At 47.4% G+C, this 17,812-nt stretch overlaps 1 protein-coding gene across 1 annotated transcript in view; it reads right to left on the bottom strand.

The window, feature by feature from the left end:
* LOC146808707 (uncharacterized) overlaps window positions 1–16,604 on the bottom strand; it is a 170,911-nt gene extending 154,307 nt beyond the window's left edge. Inside the window, exons 1-2 of the mRNA XM_085615519.1 lie at window positions 13,765–16,604; window positions 8,513–8,878 (exon numbers count right to left, since the gene is read on the bottom strand). Coding sequence (XP_085471645.1) covers window positions 8,513–8,878; window positions 13,765–13,834 — 436 coding nt within the window. The 5' untranslated portion in view covers window positions 13,835–16,604. The remainder of the gene's footprint in view (window positions 1–8,512; window positions 8,879–13,764) is intronic.
* Between the last annotated feature and the right edge of the window lie 1,208 nt (window positions 16,605–17,812).

Here is a 17,812-nt window from a genome sequence, read left to right as displayed (position 1 = left end):
AAAATACAGCAGAAGCTACATTGTGCATACCGACCAGAGGCTTCTGGTGTGGTTGAGCAGATCAATGGCACAATCAAGAATAGGATTGGAAAGATGTGTTTAGCCACTGGCATGAAATGGCCAGATGTGTTACCTCTAGTTCTGATGACTATGAGATCTACTCCAGATAGAACTACAGGTTTGAGCCCGCATGAGATAATCATGGGACGTGCAATGCGCCATGCATTTGTGCCTGTAAATAAATTGGTGACAATAACTGATGACATGATTTTGGATTACTGTAAAGGCCTGGCTGACGCAGTTCATTCTGTGTTTCACCAGGTTGGAGAAGAAGCTACCACACTTGAGAAGAAGCAAGCCCATGATCTGAGTCCAGGAGACTGGGTGAGGATTAAGGTGCACAGAAGAAGAAATTGCTTGATTCCAAGGTGGGGAAGGCCGAGACAAGTTATTCTGACTACGACGACTGCAGTAAAGTGTGCTGGAGTGAAGCACTGGGTACATGCAAGTCATACTCTGAGAGTTCCAAACCCAAAAGAAGGGACTGGTAAAGAGTATTTTGAAGAGTCAGATTCTAGTGATGGTGAAGATACTGAAGATACGGAATCAGTGAGAAAAGAAGCAGAGAGAGCTTCAAGAGAATCACTGCGAGTATCAGAGAGAAGATCAGATTCTGTAAAAGAGCCTGAAGTTTCAAGTAGCAGTGGAGGAAAAAGAAAAGAAAAGAGAAATCACATAGAGACTACTCCTGAATCAGAAGAGGAGGAGATTGAAGAACCACTTGAGATTATACTTGAAGAAACAGGGTCAGAAGAAGATAGAGAGGGACAGATTGCGGAAGACCCCCGAGGAGGTGTAGGGAACATTCATAATGAGCTAGGTGAAGGGACAAGTAGACAGCAAGAAGATTGCGTGTCGGAGACCCGAGGAAGGACAGAAGTAGGGAAGTCTCAAATAGTGGTGAAAGAATCTGTGGAAGAAAAGAAAACTGCTAAGAAACGAAAGCAGAAGGCAATTGAAACAGAATCGGATGATGAAAATGAACAAACAGAGGGTCGAGTTCTGAGAAAGAGAACTTGGATTGGAGAAAGGAGTGATAAAGAATTAAGGCCGAAAAAGGTTGTAAAAGGAGATCGTTGGCCTAACAACCGAGTTAAAAGGGTGAGATACAGAGTAATAAGAGCAAATTCAGCTGAACAAGTGAATGAAATATCGAGTCAAAGTTCAAAGGCTGAAGGGAAAGAATCAAAAGAATCAAAAGAACCAGAAGAAGTCAAAAGAGTGAGAAAACCTAACCAAAAGTATAGGTCGCCGGAATGGATGTATGTGACACTGCCTGAAAGTGAAGAGGTTGAAAGTCAAGGAAATCCAGAGGAGACCGTACGAGGAGTGGTTGAGGAAGATACTGGTGAAATCCTGAAAGTACTCTTGACTGACATTGGAGAAGAGTCAGATACTGAGGATTTGGATTTGAGTGTTGGAGATCTAATACAATTTGATGTTGAAGAAATTGGAGTGAAAAATGATGAGTATCCAAACTGAATAAAAGAAGGATTCACTTGAACTAAGTGAACGAAAAGATCTTTTGGAGAAATTGAAGAGTTTGGAACAGAGAAATTGAATAAAGAAAAGAAAAACAAGAGGTCGAAAAGAGAACCACAAGAGGTTGAATTAGAAGAATTGAGGGAGAGTGTTTATTTAGAGACAAAAAGAGATGATGAAAGAGAGACTGGTGTGTAATGTTGTGTAAGGGGAAAAGACATTTCTGATTTCTCCTAAAATGGGATTACATTTTCACTAATTTTTTTTTTGGGTTTATTTGGTGATAAAATCACCAAAGGGGGGATTGCTGGAGCAGAGTTTTCATTTAGAAAATTCAGGGGCTTTTGAAGCTCTAGCATGTCTATGCGTTTTATTAATTATTAATGATTAACAATTAATTATTTGTCTTGTGCAAGTGTGTTTTTATTAATCAATCCGTTTGTCTTAACATAGGAGAAAGTTACACGAGGGTTAGCATGCGTGTGCTGTTTCTGTTTTCTAAAAAATAACGTGCAAGTTTTCATGTTTAAACGTTGCTGTGTGCTGTTTATTTTTGAGCACAAAACGCTGTCTGAATTAATGCTTTTTTATGTTGCAAAAGCTAGATAAATACATACACATAAGGGTATTAGTGGGGTTAACACTGTTTAATCACTATGCTGTAGTAATGTTTATTTTGTCTCTTTAATTAAGATGGTCAATTGTGGCCTATGGAGGCCTGTGTTAAGATGGCTGAATTTTGAAGCCTGCCCATGATTTGTAAAATGAAAGACGTGACGAGGGAGACCCCTGCTGGAAATGGTCCTGAAGTCGACTGACCATGGTCCTCGTATGAAAACTTTCCATGAGGACAGCAGCAGTTTTGGAGGATCTCCAAAAGAAATGGAACATCCTGGGTAGCCTTGGGGAAACAAAGGAGTTTTAGAAAAGGACAATGAACTGTGGTTCGGCTGCCGAGGGAAGTTGAACAAATTGGATACTTTAATAGTTTCTTGGTTCCTGTTCCGTAGTTTTCGTCTTGTGACTTTTCCTGAGCGGAGATTTTCAGATGTAGCAATGTTACATTTCTTCCTTCTCGCTCTGCTCAGTGATTCAGTGAATATTGCCAACTTTTATGTGTGTTTCCATTGTAATTTTTACTATAAAAAATGTTAGCTTAGGGAGGGCTTTGCCACTTGCCATTTTGCCTTTGCCGCGTGAATCTGCGTTGCTGAGGATCGATGCTGAGGGACTTCGTCTTGAGAGACTTTACCGAGAGACTTGTCCTGACCCGTTCTGACACTTAGTTAGAATAGGTAACTATGAGAAATGATTTATTCTGATTGATTTACTTTGACTAATTTTAGATAAAGCAATATAATTTTAAACATGGTGTTGAATATTATTTCTTGTCAATTATTGGGTTTATATTTTTGATCATTATTGTATATGTTGTATAGATTATGTTATTGATTAGGGCAGTCACAAAACCAGATCTGATCGACCTGATATCGATGCAGGGTGTTTAGGTGTTTTCTTTCCACAGGTTTATTGCTGGTAGAGTATTTGAGCGTGTGTTAGTGAAATGGGCCCTAGCGTATGATGAATGTATGTGCGTGTAACTGTGTGATTACTCTATCCGTGGTAGTGGGCATATTTTAGATACCCTGATCCCTATCAAAAGCCTCATAGAAGTGACGCAGTGAAATCTATCAGATTTCACTGCTCCAATTCTAGGACGCAAATGCGTCAATATCTTACGCCTGCCTCACAGCAGGCGTAAGACTGACGCAGGCCATGTGAAAGGAGACATTGCTGGAGTTGTGTCACTTTCGTGACACACTCCAACAATGCGTCATTTTTGCGCTTACAGATAAGTCAGAAATACTGACGTATCTGTAACTCCTTGCGACATGATGCATCATACTGTAAATATGACGCATCCAGCATATCGCAAGAAAGGCGCAATGCCAAGTGACGCATCGCGGTTTTCTCGCAGCGCTGCGTCACTTCTCATAAATGAGGCCCTGAGAATGTAAAACGTAACACCACGGTGGGAGTTGTGTTTACTAATCAGAATTGATTTCTACCCAAGTGAACCCTTTTTGCAACATTAGGATTATTATGAAAGGCTGGGGGGGGGGGGGTCATAACCTCTAACCTCTACCTTGCAGTTTGCAGCAGCGCTTTGATGACAGTTATTAGCTCTCCGTTCTTTATTAGGATTTAAATTTATAAACTGCAAGTAACAAAGGGGCCTCTGACAGAAGCAGTAACGCACGGACCTATTTGTATTATATGTTCTTCGTGGTCTGCATGGTACACGTGCTTCGCAGCAGGCACATTAACCCTCTGCGCTACTTTATGAGGAGTCAAAACTTCCACCAGAGAGAGCACCGATCTCTGCAGCACGGCCATCAATCTCCAGAGGTGTCTGGACGCTTTTCTGGTTGCCCTGAAGATGCTGGGGCCAGGAACGCCGCAGCAGGTGCTTGTACAACGTATTGTACTTGAAAACACAGACTCCTATCCGCCCCCACCCCAAAAGTTAGTGCCTGGTGCGGAGGCACCAACCGCACCGCCCTAGGTCGGGCCCTGCTACAATCACCGCGGACTGAGATATACAAGTGTCCGAGGGTCCCACACAAGACCCCGAGCTCCTGGAGTAAGTGTGCACAGGAGGCAGTGACAGGACAGGTGTGACCGACCCAGGCCCGGACTGGCAATGCCGGGCACCGGGCAATCCCCCGGTAGGCTGCCAGGGGTGGGGGCCGGTTTTTTGGCAGGGGGCCGGTTTCAATGCTGGGGCCGATTTTTTGGTGACGAGTGACGATGCGACGCCGCCGACGGCGTTACTACAATTTTATTCATCACCACCATCACCAGTCAGAGTTCACTCGCCTTCGCCTGCTGCAATATTAATTATTATTTATATCACCTGACCTGACCTGCCTGAATGCATTAGGGGGTGGGTGGGTGGGTCGTCACACTCACTCGTCACTCGGGCGCACAGCGCGCAGTCGCAGAAATCTCCTCCGGCGCCAGCCCGCGCGTGTACGCAGACCGCGGTGTCAGTTAACCCACCCCCACCTTAGGGTGGGGCGGCCTGGGCCCTGGTGATATGCGCATTGGCGCCGTTAAACAATAAAAAGTGAGCGTGACCCCGCCCCGACCAAGGAGCATTCCAGAATCCATTCCAGACTGAGACTGCTGTGTGACACCTGTCCCTCCACTAGTACACACCGACTGTCCGGTCCGCCGTCGACTCGTCGCCCGCCACCCTGACCCCATCCGCCGAGGTGAGTCATGACAGTCTGTGAGACTGACACCTGACAGTGTCTACATGGCATGATGCATGGCGATGGCGATGGCATTGGTTGGTTGGCAAATTGAATCTGGTGGTATTTGTTTGGCCGGGCCGGCGCCGCGGGGCCGGTAATCGGATCGGATTAAACCAAGGGTACCGTATAGCAGCGTATTAGGCCTTGCTTTCCCGCCCGGCCCAGGGCCTTCCTTGGCCTATACCTTATTTTTTATTGATGCCCGCCCGGCCGGTCAGCGCAGCGCTGCGCACTAAAACCCCCGCCCCCTGGCCCCTGCTCACGGACAGCAACAGCAAGGACTGGAGGCCCGCCTGCAGACAGTGCTCATAGCGCCCAGAGTGGGAGTTAAGAGACTTCTGCCATAGCGCCAGAGAAGAGAGGCAATTAGACTCCCTCAACAGCGCCTGGTGAGAAAGAGATTTCCTCAACACAGCGCCAAGAGCGGAAAACAGACTTCCCCAACAGCGCCTAGAGGGGGAAACAGACTTCCTCAACAGCGCCTAGAGAGACAGCTGGGAGGCTTCACCACACAAGGGACGCTGGTCTGCAACTTAAGCCCCCGTCTGCTTGTGTCGACCCCCTGGACCCTCTCACGGGCGGCCCCCGGGGGACTCACCGAGAGAGGAAGGAAAGCGCTTCAGTGATCTAAATGCCTTGCCTGGCTGGCTCTAATCTAAGTAAATCCACAATCCAGACTCCGGCCAGGGGACTTAGATTAGAGCCAGCCAGGCAAGGCATTTAGACCACTGAGCACTGCACTGCAGGCAGGCCTCCAGTCCTTGCTGTTCGTGACGTGAGCAGGGGCCAGGGGGCGGACAACACAGCGGCGATGCCATTGCCTGGTAGGTAGTGTGGTGCAGCCTGCCAGGGTTACTCATTGACCCAACAGGTACATCTTGACATCTCCCCAGTTGCCCTTTCCACTTTTATTGCCTTATCTTTATCTTTTTCCACTAATATCTTGTATAAATACACTCTTATGTTCTACAGTATGATTTGGGTACTTGGATCATTGTTGGGATAACTGCTTTACCCACTGATTTGTGCTGTTGCTTAGCTTATGGTTATGTTATAGTTAATAATTGTTTAATTCATGTTTCAGACCATTTAAGGATCCGGATGTGAGCTACCTCCATTCCTTTCTTGTTCAACTTGATGGCGTATGCCACTTGATTTTCATTTCGTTTAGCGCCCTGATGAGGGTGTTATAATTCACCCAAGTGCATGCTTTTCGGCGAAACGCGCGTTGGCATACTATTTCTACTTTTGCTCTATGTCTAGTTTTGCTTTTACACTTGTTATTATCATTAGATGGACCATACCAATAGATGTACTGTTTATCAAAGCCGGACTCAAGTCTTGCTCGCAGCCTCAGGCACAGGCTGCCAGGCCTGCCTGTGCCTGAGGCTGCGAGCAAGACTCCGGCTATGCTAGCAGGCTGCACCACTACCTACCAGGCGGGCCCGGTTCTAGAGGGTTGGCCAGGCCCACCAAACATGAGCCTCCTTAGCCCTCGCAGTCGCAGTGAATCTGCCACCGATATACAACAACAATAAAAACTGTTAACTTGTGATTTACGATCCTGCTGCAGAGCAACCATTTGTCAGTTGGTAGTTCGTAAATGCAGATAAACTGAATTTTATGGGAATAGCTCAGGGGGTTACTACCTCTGTCACAGATATCCTTGTGTTACTTGCAGTTCAGAAGTTAACATAAGACAGTGACCAATGAACTGTCATCAAAAAACTGCATACAAACTTCGCTTTTTTGTGTTGTGATGTAGTTAGAACTTCTCCATTCTTTTATTATTCTAATGTTACTAATAAGAGTTTGTTTGGGCAGTTATACATTTTTATCAGTAAAGCCAACCCTGACCACTGCAGTATTCTTTAAATCCTGACTTTGTGCTTCTCCGAGTCCCGACCAAACCCCCGTAAAATATACTGCCCACCAGAATGGATGAAGTGATTTCTACACCTTGTAATCCTCATTAGTTTATGTGACATTTCGCGTGAACTGATTTTGATTTATTGTCTCTGTATAATGTGTGCTGCTGTTATGTAAAGTACTGTGACACCTTACACTGATATGAGTAGTGCTATACAACGAATGGAATGGGTATGAGAGAGGGGCAACGGAGAGATAAGGGGCACTAGTGGAGGGTGGCAGTGAGGGAATACCAGAAAGAGGTCATGGGGTGGGGGAGCTACGGAGAGATGAAGGGTCTGGGTGGCAGACAGTGAGGGAGGGTGGCAGTGAGGGAGTCAGAGGAGGAGGTCACGGGGTGGGGGGGAACTACAGAGAGCTGAGGGGCACTAGTGGAGAGTGGCAGTGAGGGAAACCGAGGTGGAGGTCATGAGGTGGGGGAACTACAGGAGAGATGAGGGGTACTAATGGAGGGTGGCAGTGAGGGAAGCCAACGAGGATGTCATGGGGCAGGGGGAACTACAGAGCGATGAGGGGCAATAGTGGAGGGTGGCAGTGAGGGAATCTGAGGAGGAGGTCATGGGGTGGGGGGGCTACAGAGAAATGAGGGGCACTAGTGGAGGATGGCAGTGAGGGAATCTGAGGAGGGGGTCATGGGGTGGGGGGAAACTACGGAGTGATGAGGGGTGCTGGTGAAGGTTGGCAGTGAGGGAATCTGAGGAGGAGGTCATGGGGTGTGGGAGCTACGGAGAGATGAGGGGCACTGGTGGAGGGTGGTAGTTAGGGAGTCTGAGGAGGAGGCCATGAGGGGGAGTGGCTACGGAGAGATGAAGAGCACTGTTGGAGGGTGGTTGGTAAGTTATCTACAGAGAAAGAGGTCAAAAAGACTTTTGTACCAGCACTAAAGCCGGCCCTGTCAGGGCCTTTCTGTTTTTGTTTATTTAATTAACAGTCATGTGATTAGGACAACTGTAGAGCATACTTTAACATGCATGCTGATTACATTTACTGCTCTATTCAATGTTTCAAATTTGAAGGTGATTTTACTTTTGTTTTTTACTGGGAATAATGAAAGTGGAACTGAATGGTGGCTGATATGGGGCTGGGTCCCAAGGTCAGCTGTGAGATAAGGTGTAATGTAGAGGGGTGGTAGAAAAGTGAATAATCAAGTCTGTAAGGGAGTGCGCTGCACAGTCAGGGGTCAGGTGGAGGTAGTAATGAAGAGGGTTTCTCCCTGAAGGCTCGCATAGAGGGAGCCCGAGTAGAGTCACTTGCTAGATACTCCCACCTTAGAAGGTCATCATCTACTATTTACTGTGGTTTGAAAGTTGATACAATTGAATATGTAATGAAAAATGTGCTGTAAAATTCACCATTTTGGTCGGTTGTTTTCCAAAATTTTCTTGAGGGGCGAACCCCCACAAACCCCCCCAAAACCGCCTAGTAGCGGTCGGCCTCGCTCGCTGCGCTCGCTCGCTACGCGCTGGACGGGGGCTGGTCTGCCAAATTTGACGGGGGCTGGTCTGCCAAATTTTGCCAGGGCTGATTTCAGTTCCCAGTCCGGCCCTGGACCGACCTTACCGTGCACTCTGAGCTGCGCTGTGCCCACCTGTAGCCCCCCCGGCTCACAATCACCACTGACTGAGATATACAAGTGTCCGAGGGTCCCACACAAGACCCCGAGCTCCTGGAGTAAGTGTGTGCACAGGAGGCAGTGACAGGACAGGTGTGACCGACCTTACCGTGCACTCTGAGCTGCGCTGTGGCCACCTGTAGCCCCCCCGGGTCCACGCTCATTTGCACGGTGTAGTTTCCGGTGTAATTCATCTGCACGTCTGTGATCCGCAGAGACCCGTCCGGGAGCGCTGCCTCTCGGCCGGTGGACTTAGGGCGATAGTATGGACGACTACCGCCAAAGAGACCGAGGATTTGGTCATCTGCACGTGGCCCTCCGCCCCTGAACCAGTTACAGTATTGTAAACGTCCCTCGTACCGCACAGACAGGGTGACGGTGTCTCCCACCGCCGCGGTCACCACATCTGGAGTGATTGCCAGCTGCGCCGCTGTGCACTGGAACAATGACGTCACCCACACCGACGTCACCCAGGCTGAAAGAAAACAAAGAAGAGAAACAACATTAGAGGCGCTGCGGTGGAACCCCAAAAACAACAGACACCAGTGGGTGCGAAGAGACAAACTCGACTGTAACTAGATGCATGGATTACACAAAAGCCTTACGGTATCAGCGCGGAGCTACAACTTCTACTCTTGAAGTCCTAAACAAATAATTTTTAAGAGAAGAAAAGAGGTCGCCCCGTGTTGAGCGATGCGCGCAGATGGGGGTTCACTCGGTGCGTTTTAACCAGTCCTGGCGCGTTTCAAGTGCTCCCCTTTATCAAAGGTTAGGCTATAAAAACCACCGACACTCGCCTTTCCATGACCTCACATTTAAAGGTTCTACAATCAGGCTCAGGTGAGTATAACACGGCATCACGGGAAAGGAAGTTCATTTTTGCTCCCTAGTGGGCTGCAGCAAGTTTTTCAGTGGCAAAGTCAATTAGAAAACGCGGTGAGGAATTCAGCACTCACCCCAGTGCTAACAATCCACACTCTGCTTCGTAAATTATTTTTAATAAATACGCAATTATCCCAACTCATTCGAAAAAACTACCTGTTAAAATATACATAGTTATTCCCCCAGTTAATTCCATAATCCTATTCCCGGGTTACCGTAAAATCCAAAATCTAAAGACCAGTTTAGCCAAGCTCCCGTAAACTCAGCCTATGTCCTGCTCTCACAGAGAGTGTGATGTAAGCAAGGGTCTTGTCTCTTCACCCTACTCATTGTTAACTCAGTAACCTGGACCAGTCTCCAGAGTATGATGTAAACAAGGGTCTTGTCTCTTCACCCTACTCCATGTTAACTCAGTAACCTTGACCAGCCTCCGGAGTGTGATGTAAACAAGGGTCTTGTCTCTTCACCCTACTCGCTGTTAACTCAGTAACCTGGACCAGTCTCCAGAGTGTGATGTAAACAAGTGTCTTGTCTCTTCACCCTACTCGCTGTTAACTCAGTAACCTGGACCAGTCTCCAGAGTGTGATGTAAACAAGTGTCTTGTCTCTTCACCCTACTCGCTGTTAACTCAGTAACCTGGACCAGTCTCCAGAGTGTGATGTAAACAAGTGTCTTGTCTCTTCACCCTACTCCATGTTAACTCAGTAACCTGGACCAGTCTCCAGAGTGTGATGTAAACAAGGGTCTTGTCTCTTCACCCTACGCGCTGTTAACTCAGTAACCTTGACCAGTCTCCAGTGTGTGATGTAAACAAGTGTCTTGTCTCTTCACCCTACTCCATGTTAACTCAGTAACCTGGACCAGTCTCCAGAGTGTGATGTAAACAAGGGTCTTGTCTCTTCACCCTACGCGCTTTTAACTCAGTAACCTTGACCAGTCTCCAGAGTGTTATGTAAACAAGTGTCTTGTCTCTTCACCCTACTCATTGTTAACTCAGTAACCTGGACCAGTCTCCAGAGTGATGTAAACAAGTGTCTTGTCTCTTCACCCTACTCCATGTTAACTCAGTAACCTTGACCAGTCTCTGGAGTGTGATGTAAGCAAGTGTCTTGTCTCTTCACCCTACTCCATGTTAACTCAGTAACCATGACCAGTCTCCAGAGTGTGATGTAAGCAAGTGTCTTGTCTTTTCACCCTTCTCATTGTTTACTCAGTAACCTTGACCAGTCTCCAGAGTGTGATGTAAGCAAGTGTCTTGTCTCTTCACCCTACTCGCTGTTAACTCAGTAACCTTGACCAGTCTCCAGTGTGTGATGTAAACTAGTGTCTTGTCTCTTCACCCTACTCCTTGTTAACTCAGTAACCTTGACCAGTCTTCAGAGTGTGATGTAAGCAAGTGTCTTGTCTCTTCACCCTACTCGCTGTAAACTCAGTAACCTTGACCAGTCTCCAGAGTGTGATGTACACAACGGTCTTGTCTCTTCACCCTACTCCATGTTTACTCAGTAACCTTGACCAGTCTTCCATCCGCTGGCACGTGGCTCTTTCTCCCCAAACCTTAGCAGCATAACTGACCCTGAGACCCCTAATGTCCATTACAAAGGCTTCAGCAGTTTAACACAATCAACCATTGCTTCTGGACAGACACAAGGGGGGTATGGTGTCAGCTGTCACGTCACGGAGGTGGCCACACCTACTATGAAAGATGCATCACTTCACCCACCAGCCCTGATGGCAGATATTGGCAATAACAGGGGTCTGCATCTCATCAATTCCTGCCTTAACCCCTTCAGCGCTGCGCGGATTCCCCCGCGGTGCTGAAGGGTTCGAGCGCGGGCGGGGCCATGACGGAACGGTTCCGTCATGAGCACAGCTCAACCGATGCTCATGACGGAACCGTTCCGTCATGAGCATGGAAGGGGTTAAAGCCGCCTCACTGGACTAGATCAATAAATCTGCGGGTACTGAGATCTGGGGAGCTCTGCAACAGAGTGACCTGCCTGCAGGTTCTCCCCGCATCGGACACATTTTCTAAACTTTCACGCACTGTCGGGCAGCAAGCAACACTTCTGCGCTACGTGAAAGGGAGAGACCAGAAATACTCACTATTTACAAAGATAAGGATCGTTCCAGCTCTCTCCTTGCACTGGTGCACGGTGTGCTGCCTAGCGCCAACCCCAGGCACCCTTGCACAATAGTGCCTGCAGTACAGACATGATTGTTTTTGTGCAGGAAATTATACCTTCCTGCACAAAATTAAGGCATCAAGACATTTCCTCTTTCTATGTGCGCTGCAGAATGCAGTTCCTGTGGAAAGATAAAATAATGAGGAGAAATAAAGATGCTTGTCCTCGAGACACTCCAATGTTCACACATTCCCTGGTTTACTCGTCGTTGTAAATATGGGAATGTGCCATCATCCATGGGTGGACGCATAGCAACACTCCATCCATATAATGCCTCCCAAGTAGAAATGCAGTGAAACGCAGCATGTGTAACTACATTGTGTTACATTTCTTTACAAAGCCGTGTGATGTGGCACAAATCTCCCTTCCGTGGCTTTGAAATCTTACTGTTGACTTTGCGTTGTCCTTGTGTCACCTTTCGTGACCATCAAAGCTTAGTTACTTAAGGAGAAGTGAAGAGCATAGAACAGTAACTCATATCTCGGCCCACCCACAGCTTGTACTTCCAATTGGCGGAGGGACATGCCTCTTACGCAGGCTGGTTGCCCATTGGATGGAAACAATGCCTATCACAGTGTGGCCAACCCCTTTTGATGAACGTGATTCTGAGGCTAGCTTGAGTATAACTGCTACTAACTTGTCTTCAGTAGAGAGTTTATCACCAAATGTCAGTGATCCATGGATTCTCATAGCTTGAAGAGTTCAGTCCAAAGATGTTCAATCTCTTCCTGTGAGAATCGCAGCAGAAACATCCGAAAGAAGGACACCTACTTCTCTCCAGACCTTTTTATGTTACAAGGAAGTGAATTCTGTAATGCAGGACCTTGCAACGAAAAGAGCTTCATACAAGAGGAGAAGGAAAGACGGTTCTTAGCAGCAAAACTGAAGATGAGGGAGATGGAAATACACACTTTCAAGACACAAAGGTCAGGAGTACAAACAACACAAGAGGACAAGGGGGGTTCTCCACTCCCACCAGGCCCTTTACACGTCAGAGAGATCATACCAAGGCTTCACTCAAATTCAGGAATACCTTCAAAAGTAAGAATTCTGAAGGTTGGGCAAAAGATAGGAGGGCGCTTGGGAGATCACTCAATCAATCAATCAATCAATCAATCAATCAATCAATCAATCAATCAGTAGCGCTTCTTGTCCCTGATGAGGGTATCCAGGCGGAGATCACTGAAGAGGAATTAAGGAGGCCATCAAGGACCGGGGGAGAGAGGAACCAGAGGCAGAGGGTTTCTCTGCTGAATCTTTTAAAATATGGGGTGAAGTTATGGCCAGAGTGCTGGCCAAGAGTTTCAAGAATCTGTTGACTATGGGAAAGAGTGTGAGTTCAATAGGGCAGGAATGGTGCAGAGAAAGAACATTGAGGAATAAATATCGAATTGCACAAATTTCGTGGGTCAGGACTATCAACAGAATAATCCTCATCGTCAAGAATATCGATTTTAGGTAAGTAATATCGATTTAAAAAAATATAGAAGTGTTTAATATTGTTTGTAAAAATATATGGGGTCATTACGATGGCGGAAGGCCCGCCACAGCCAGCCGTGTGGTAGCGGGCCTTGCCTGCCAAATTAGGATGGCGGGGGGAGTCCTCAGTGCAGCGTGGTGGTCGCAAAGATCACCCACCACTGTTCCACAAGGCGGTTCTTTTCTGGAGAGGGCTCTGTACACACATCAGGCTCCCTACTCTTCACCTTCTCCCAGTTCATCCCCTTGTGGATCAAGGTCTCATGAAGGTCATGCAAAGAGATGAAGGCCTCCCAGATACCATGGCACATGGCCTTGGATGGAGGCCATGGGCAGTAAACAACTCTCACCTTGGAGATTAGGAGGCATTAGGTCACCTTATAACGATGGTTTACGAATAGTTCACAGTTAGGAACAATAGTGCACACAAATAGTGCACATCTCGTAACAGTAGTGCACTAACTGTAGGAACAGTCGCCCTGTGTTACTCCGTCACCTCTTTAATTCCCAACCTATGTTCGTGGAAGACTTCTCAAGGTCTTTTAAGTGCATTATACAAACAATGAAAGAACATATTAAAGAACAATTCAGAAGCACGCCTGCCTTTTTTCTATTTACCTGCTTACGTCATTCATGGGAGACATGGCTGTCCACAATCTTAGATTTTGAAGCTACCGACATAGCAATTAATTAGTAATGATGTGAGGTCAGTTGCCTCTGTCTCTAAATGATACAATGTGTGACCATGGGAATCTCCTGCGTGTGCAGAAACTGCAGACACTGGTCATAGTGTCTCACTGTCACTTGCCTTACCTGCGTGGATCCAGCCCCAGCGACCATGAACTCGTCCACTCGGTCTCCACCTCTTCAGTGAAATCACCATTGTCTTTCAAACACCACAAGCTGAGCTCAAACGAGCTGGAAGAAGAATTCAGTGTGGAGAACCCGCCCTGTGTCCTCACTCCCCAGTCTGCAGAGACAGTACTCCTGGAACTTTCACAATCTGATCCTTTCCTGTGTGCAGTGAGAGTGTCTCTCTCACCCTGTGTACTCCCTTGTCTCAACAGACAGGACTCCTGAGCCTTTCACAATCTGATCCTTTCCTGTGTGCAGTGAGAGTGTCTCTCTCACCCTGTGTACTCCCTTGTCTCAACAGACAGGACTCCTGAGCCTTTCACAATCTGATCCTTTCCTGTGTGCAGTGAGAGTGTCTCTCTCAGCCTGTGTACTCCCTTGTCTCAACAGACAGGACTCCTGAGCCTTTCACAATCTGATCCTTTCCTGTGTGCAGTGAGAGTGTCTCTCTCAGCCTGTGTACTCCCTTGTCTCGACAGACAGGACTCCTGAGCCTTTCACATTCTGATCCATTCACAATCCAGTGTGTGGTTAGAGTGTCTCTCTCACGCTGTGTACTCTCTTGTCTGCAGGGACAGCACTCCTGAGCCTTTCACAATCCGATCCTTTCACAGTCCCGTTTGCAGTGATTGTGTCTCTCTTACCCTGTTTACTCCCCTGTCTTCAGAGACAGGACTCCCGAGCCTTTCACAATCTGATCCTTTCACGATCCTGTGTGCTGTGAGAGAGTCTCTCTCTCCCTGTGTTCTCTCTTGTCTTCAGTGACAGGACTCCTGAGCCTTTCACAATCCGATCCTTTCACAATCCTGTGTGCGGTGAGAGTGTCTCTCTCACCCTGTGTACTCCCTTGTCTCGACAGACAGGACTCCTGAGCCTTTCACAATCTGATCCTTTCCTGTGTGCAGTGAGAGTGTCTCTCTCACCCTGTGTACTCCCTTGTCTCAACAGACAGGACTCCTGAGCCTTTCTCAATCCGATCCTTTCACAATCCTGTGTGCAGTGAGAGTGTCTCTCACCATGTGTACTCCCTTGTCTCAACAGACAGGACTCCTGAGCCTTTGACAATCTGATCCTTTCCTGTGTGCAGTGAGAGTGTCTCTCTCAGCCTGTGTACTCCCTTGTCTCAACAGACAGGACTCCTGAGCCTTTCACAATCTGATCCTTTCCTGTGTGCAGTGAGAGTGTCTCTCTCAGCCTGTGTACTCCCTTGTCTCGACAGACAGGACTCCTGAGCCTTTCACATTCTGATCCATTCACAATCCAGTGTGTGGTTAGAGTGTCTCTCTCACGCTGTGTACTCTCTTGTCTGCAGGGACAGCACTCCTGAGCCTTTCACAATCCGATCCTTTCACAGTCCTGTTTGCAGTGATTGTGTCTCTCTTACCCTGTTTACTCCCCTGTCTGCAGAGACAGGACCCATGAGCCTTTCACAATCCGATCCTTTCACAGTCCTGTTTGCAGTGATTGTGTCTCTCTTACCCTGTTTACTCCCCTGTCTGCAGAGACAGGACCCATGAGCCTTTCACAATCCGATCCTTTCAAGATCCTGTGTGCAGTGAGAGTGTCTCTCTCACCCTGTGTACTCCCTTGTCTCGACTGACAGGACCCATGAGCCTTTCACAATCCGATCCTTTCACGATCCTGTGTGCGGTAAGAGTGTCTGTCTCACCCTTTATACTCCCTTGTCTCGACTGACAGGACTCCTGAGCCTTTCTCAATCCTATCCTTTCACAATCCTGTGTGCGGTGAGAGTGTCTCTCCCACCCTTTGTACTCCCCTGTCTGCAGAGACAGGACTCCCGAGCCTTTCACAATCTGATCCTTTCACGATCCTGTGTGCTGTGAGAGAGTCTCTCTCTCCCTGTGTTCTCTCTTGTCTTCAGTGACAGGACTCCTGAGCCTTTCACAATCCGATCCATTCACAATCCAGTGTGCGGTTAGAGTGTCTCTCTCACGCTGTGTACTCTCTTGTCTGCAGGGACAGCACTCCTGAGCCTTTCACAATCCGATCCTTTCACAGTCCTGTTTGCAGTGATTGTGTCTCTCTTACCCTGTTTACTCCCCTGTCTTCAGAGACAGGACTCCCGAGCCTTTCACAATCTGATCCTTTCACGATCCTGTGTGCTGTGAGAGAGTCTCTCTCTCCCTGTGTTCTCTCTTGTCTTCAGTGACAGGACTCCTGAGCCTTTCACAATCCGATCCATTCACAATCCAGTGTGCGGTTAGCGTGTCTCTCTCACGCTGTGTACTCTCTTGTCTTCAGTGACAGGACTCGTGAGCCTTTCACAATCCGATCCATTCACAATCCAGTGTGCGGTTAGAGTGTCTCTCTCACGCTGTGTACTCTCTTGTCTTCAGTGACAGGACTCCTGAGCCTTTCACAATCCCATCCTTTCACAATCCTCTGTTTGGTGAGAGTGTCTCTCCCACCCTTTGTACTCTCTTGTCTTCAGTGACAGGACTCCTGAGCCTTTCACAATCTGATCCATTCACAATCCTGTGTGCAGTGAGAGAGTCTCTCTCTCCCTGTGACCTCTCTTGTCTTCAGTGACAGGACTCCTGAGCCTTTCACAATCTGATCCATTCACAATCCAGTGTGCAGTTAGAGTGTCTCTCTCACGCTGTGTACTCTCTTGTCTGCAGGGACAGCACTCCTGAGCCTTTCACAATCCGATGCTTTCACAGTCCTGTTTGCAGTGATTGTGTCTCTCTCACGCTGTGTACTCTCTTGTCTTCAGAGACAGGACCCATGAGCCTTTCACATTCCGATCCTTTCACGATCCTGTGTGCAGTGAGAGTGCCTGCTCCTGCCCTGTCTCCAGACAGTTTCCTGCAGCCCTGTGCTGCAGAGATACCTCCTCCCCTCTCACCAGCTGGGACACCCTGGGGCTGTGGTTAGAGTTGGTCACTTTTCTGCAGAAAAGTTCTGCTTGGGTTTATTTCACCATCATAGTCAGTTCCTCTTCTCTAGCAAGTAAGTAAATCATTATTGCATGCGTAGTTAATAAAAACCATTGCATAAAAAAGGGGCATGATAAAATTGAGCAAGCAGTGTATGCATAGCTAAATAAAACAGAAAATGTTGTCACATCATTACTTCATTTGTGTAGATGCTGTGGCCGTCTGTAAATTTTTCTTCCTTCCGAATCAATAGAATTCATTCTCTTGTAACAGTTTCGAGTTTCTATGATCACAGTCTCTGATTGCGTTTTTTTTTTTTTACTTGTGCGTATTTTGTTTCAGTTCATATTTGCAGTAGGCGAAGGTTTTTGCACTTAATACCATACCAAACTATCATTTAGCACTTTTCTGTTAAAACTGCTTTTAAAATATGTGTAAAGATGCACAGGAGGTTATAAGTTGCTGTCCTTTGATTCAATGTTATGTTCCTTCTCTGTCGCCTTTAGTTTCTTTCTCGCAGCATCGAGGAAACGAACTAGACAGCAGGCCAGCCGGATGTCCTCTCCGTCGGAGCAGGCCAGCCGGATGTCCTCTCCGTCGGAGCAGGCCAGCCGGATGTCCTCTCCGTCGGAGCAGGCCTTGACTGCCTCTCTGCAGGTTCTAATGCATAGTCTGTTCAAGGCGGGTTTTAGTATAGATCGTCTTTCCCTGTCTAAGCGTTTGCATGTGCAGACAATAATGTGTAGAGTATCTTCCTGAGCCTCGGCACACAGTCTGCATGATGCTTTAGATTGTGGCCGTTTCCATGGCGGTAAATGGGGCAGTATCGGTAGAACGCCCATCCTGAAGTTCAGAAATGTTTCTTTTTTGGTCCTGGTAAATCCAGTCCCTAGATAAGTTTGTGAGGAGCAGCTTTTGTCGCTCTGGATAACGAACCATCCATGTGCTCTTTCAGACAGGGAGGCTTTGTCTTCGAGATTGGATATGATTTTTACTGTGTTGTTGACAAGCTCCTTAAAGGTTTTATGGATCCCAATTGTGCCCCACTGGGCTTCGAATGCCAAGCTGGCCAAGGACTCTTTGAAATAAATCAGGGCTGCACAATC

The sequence above is a fragment of the Triturus cristatus genome, chromosome 7, assembly GCF_964204655.1.
Source record: "Triturus cristatus chromosome 7, aTriCri1.1, whole genome shotgun sequence".
Lineage (NCBI taxonomy): Eukaryota > Metazoa > Chordata > Amphibia > Caudata > Salamandridae > Triturus > Triturus cristatus.
This window is presented reverse-complemented; position numbering and strand designations above follow the sequence as displayed.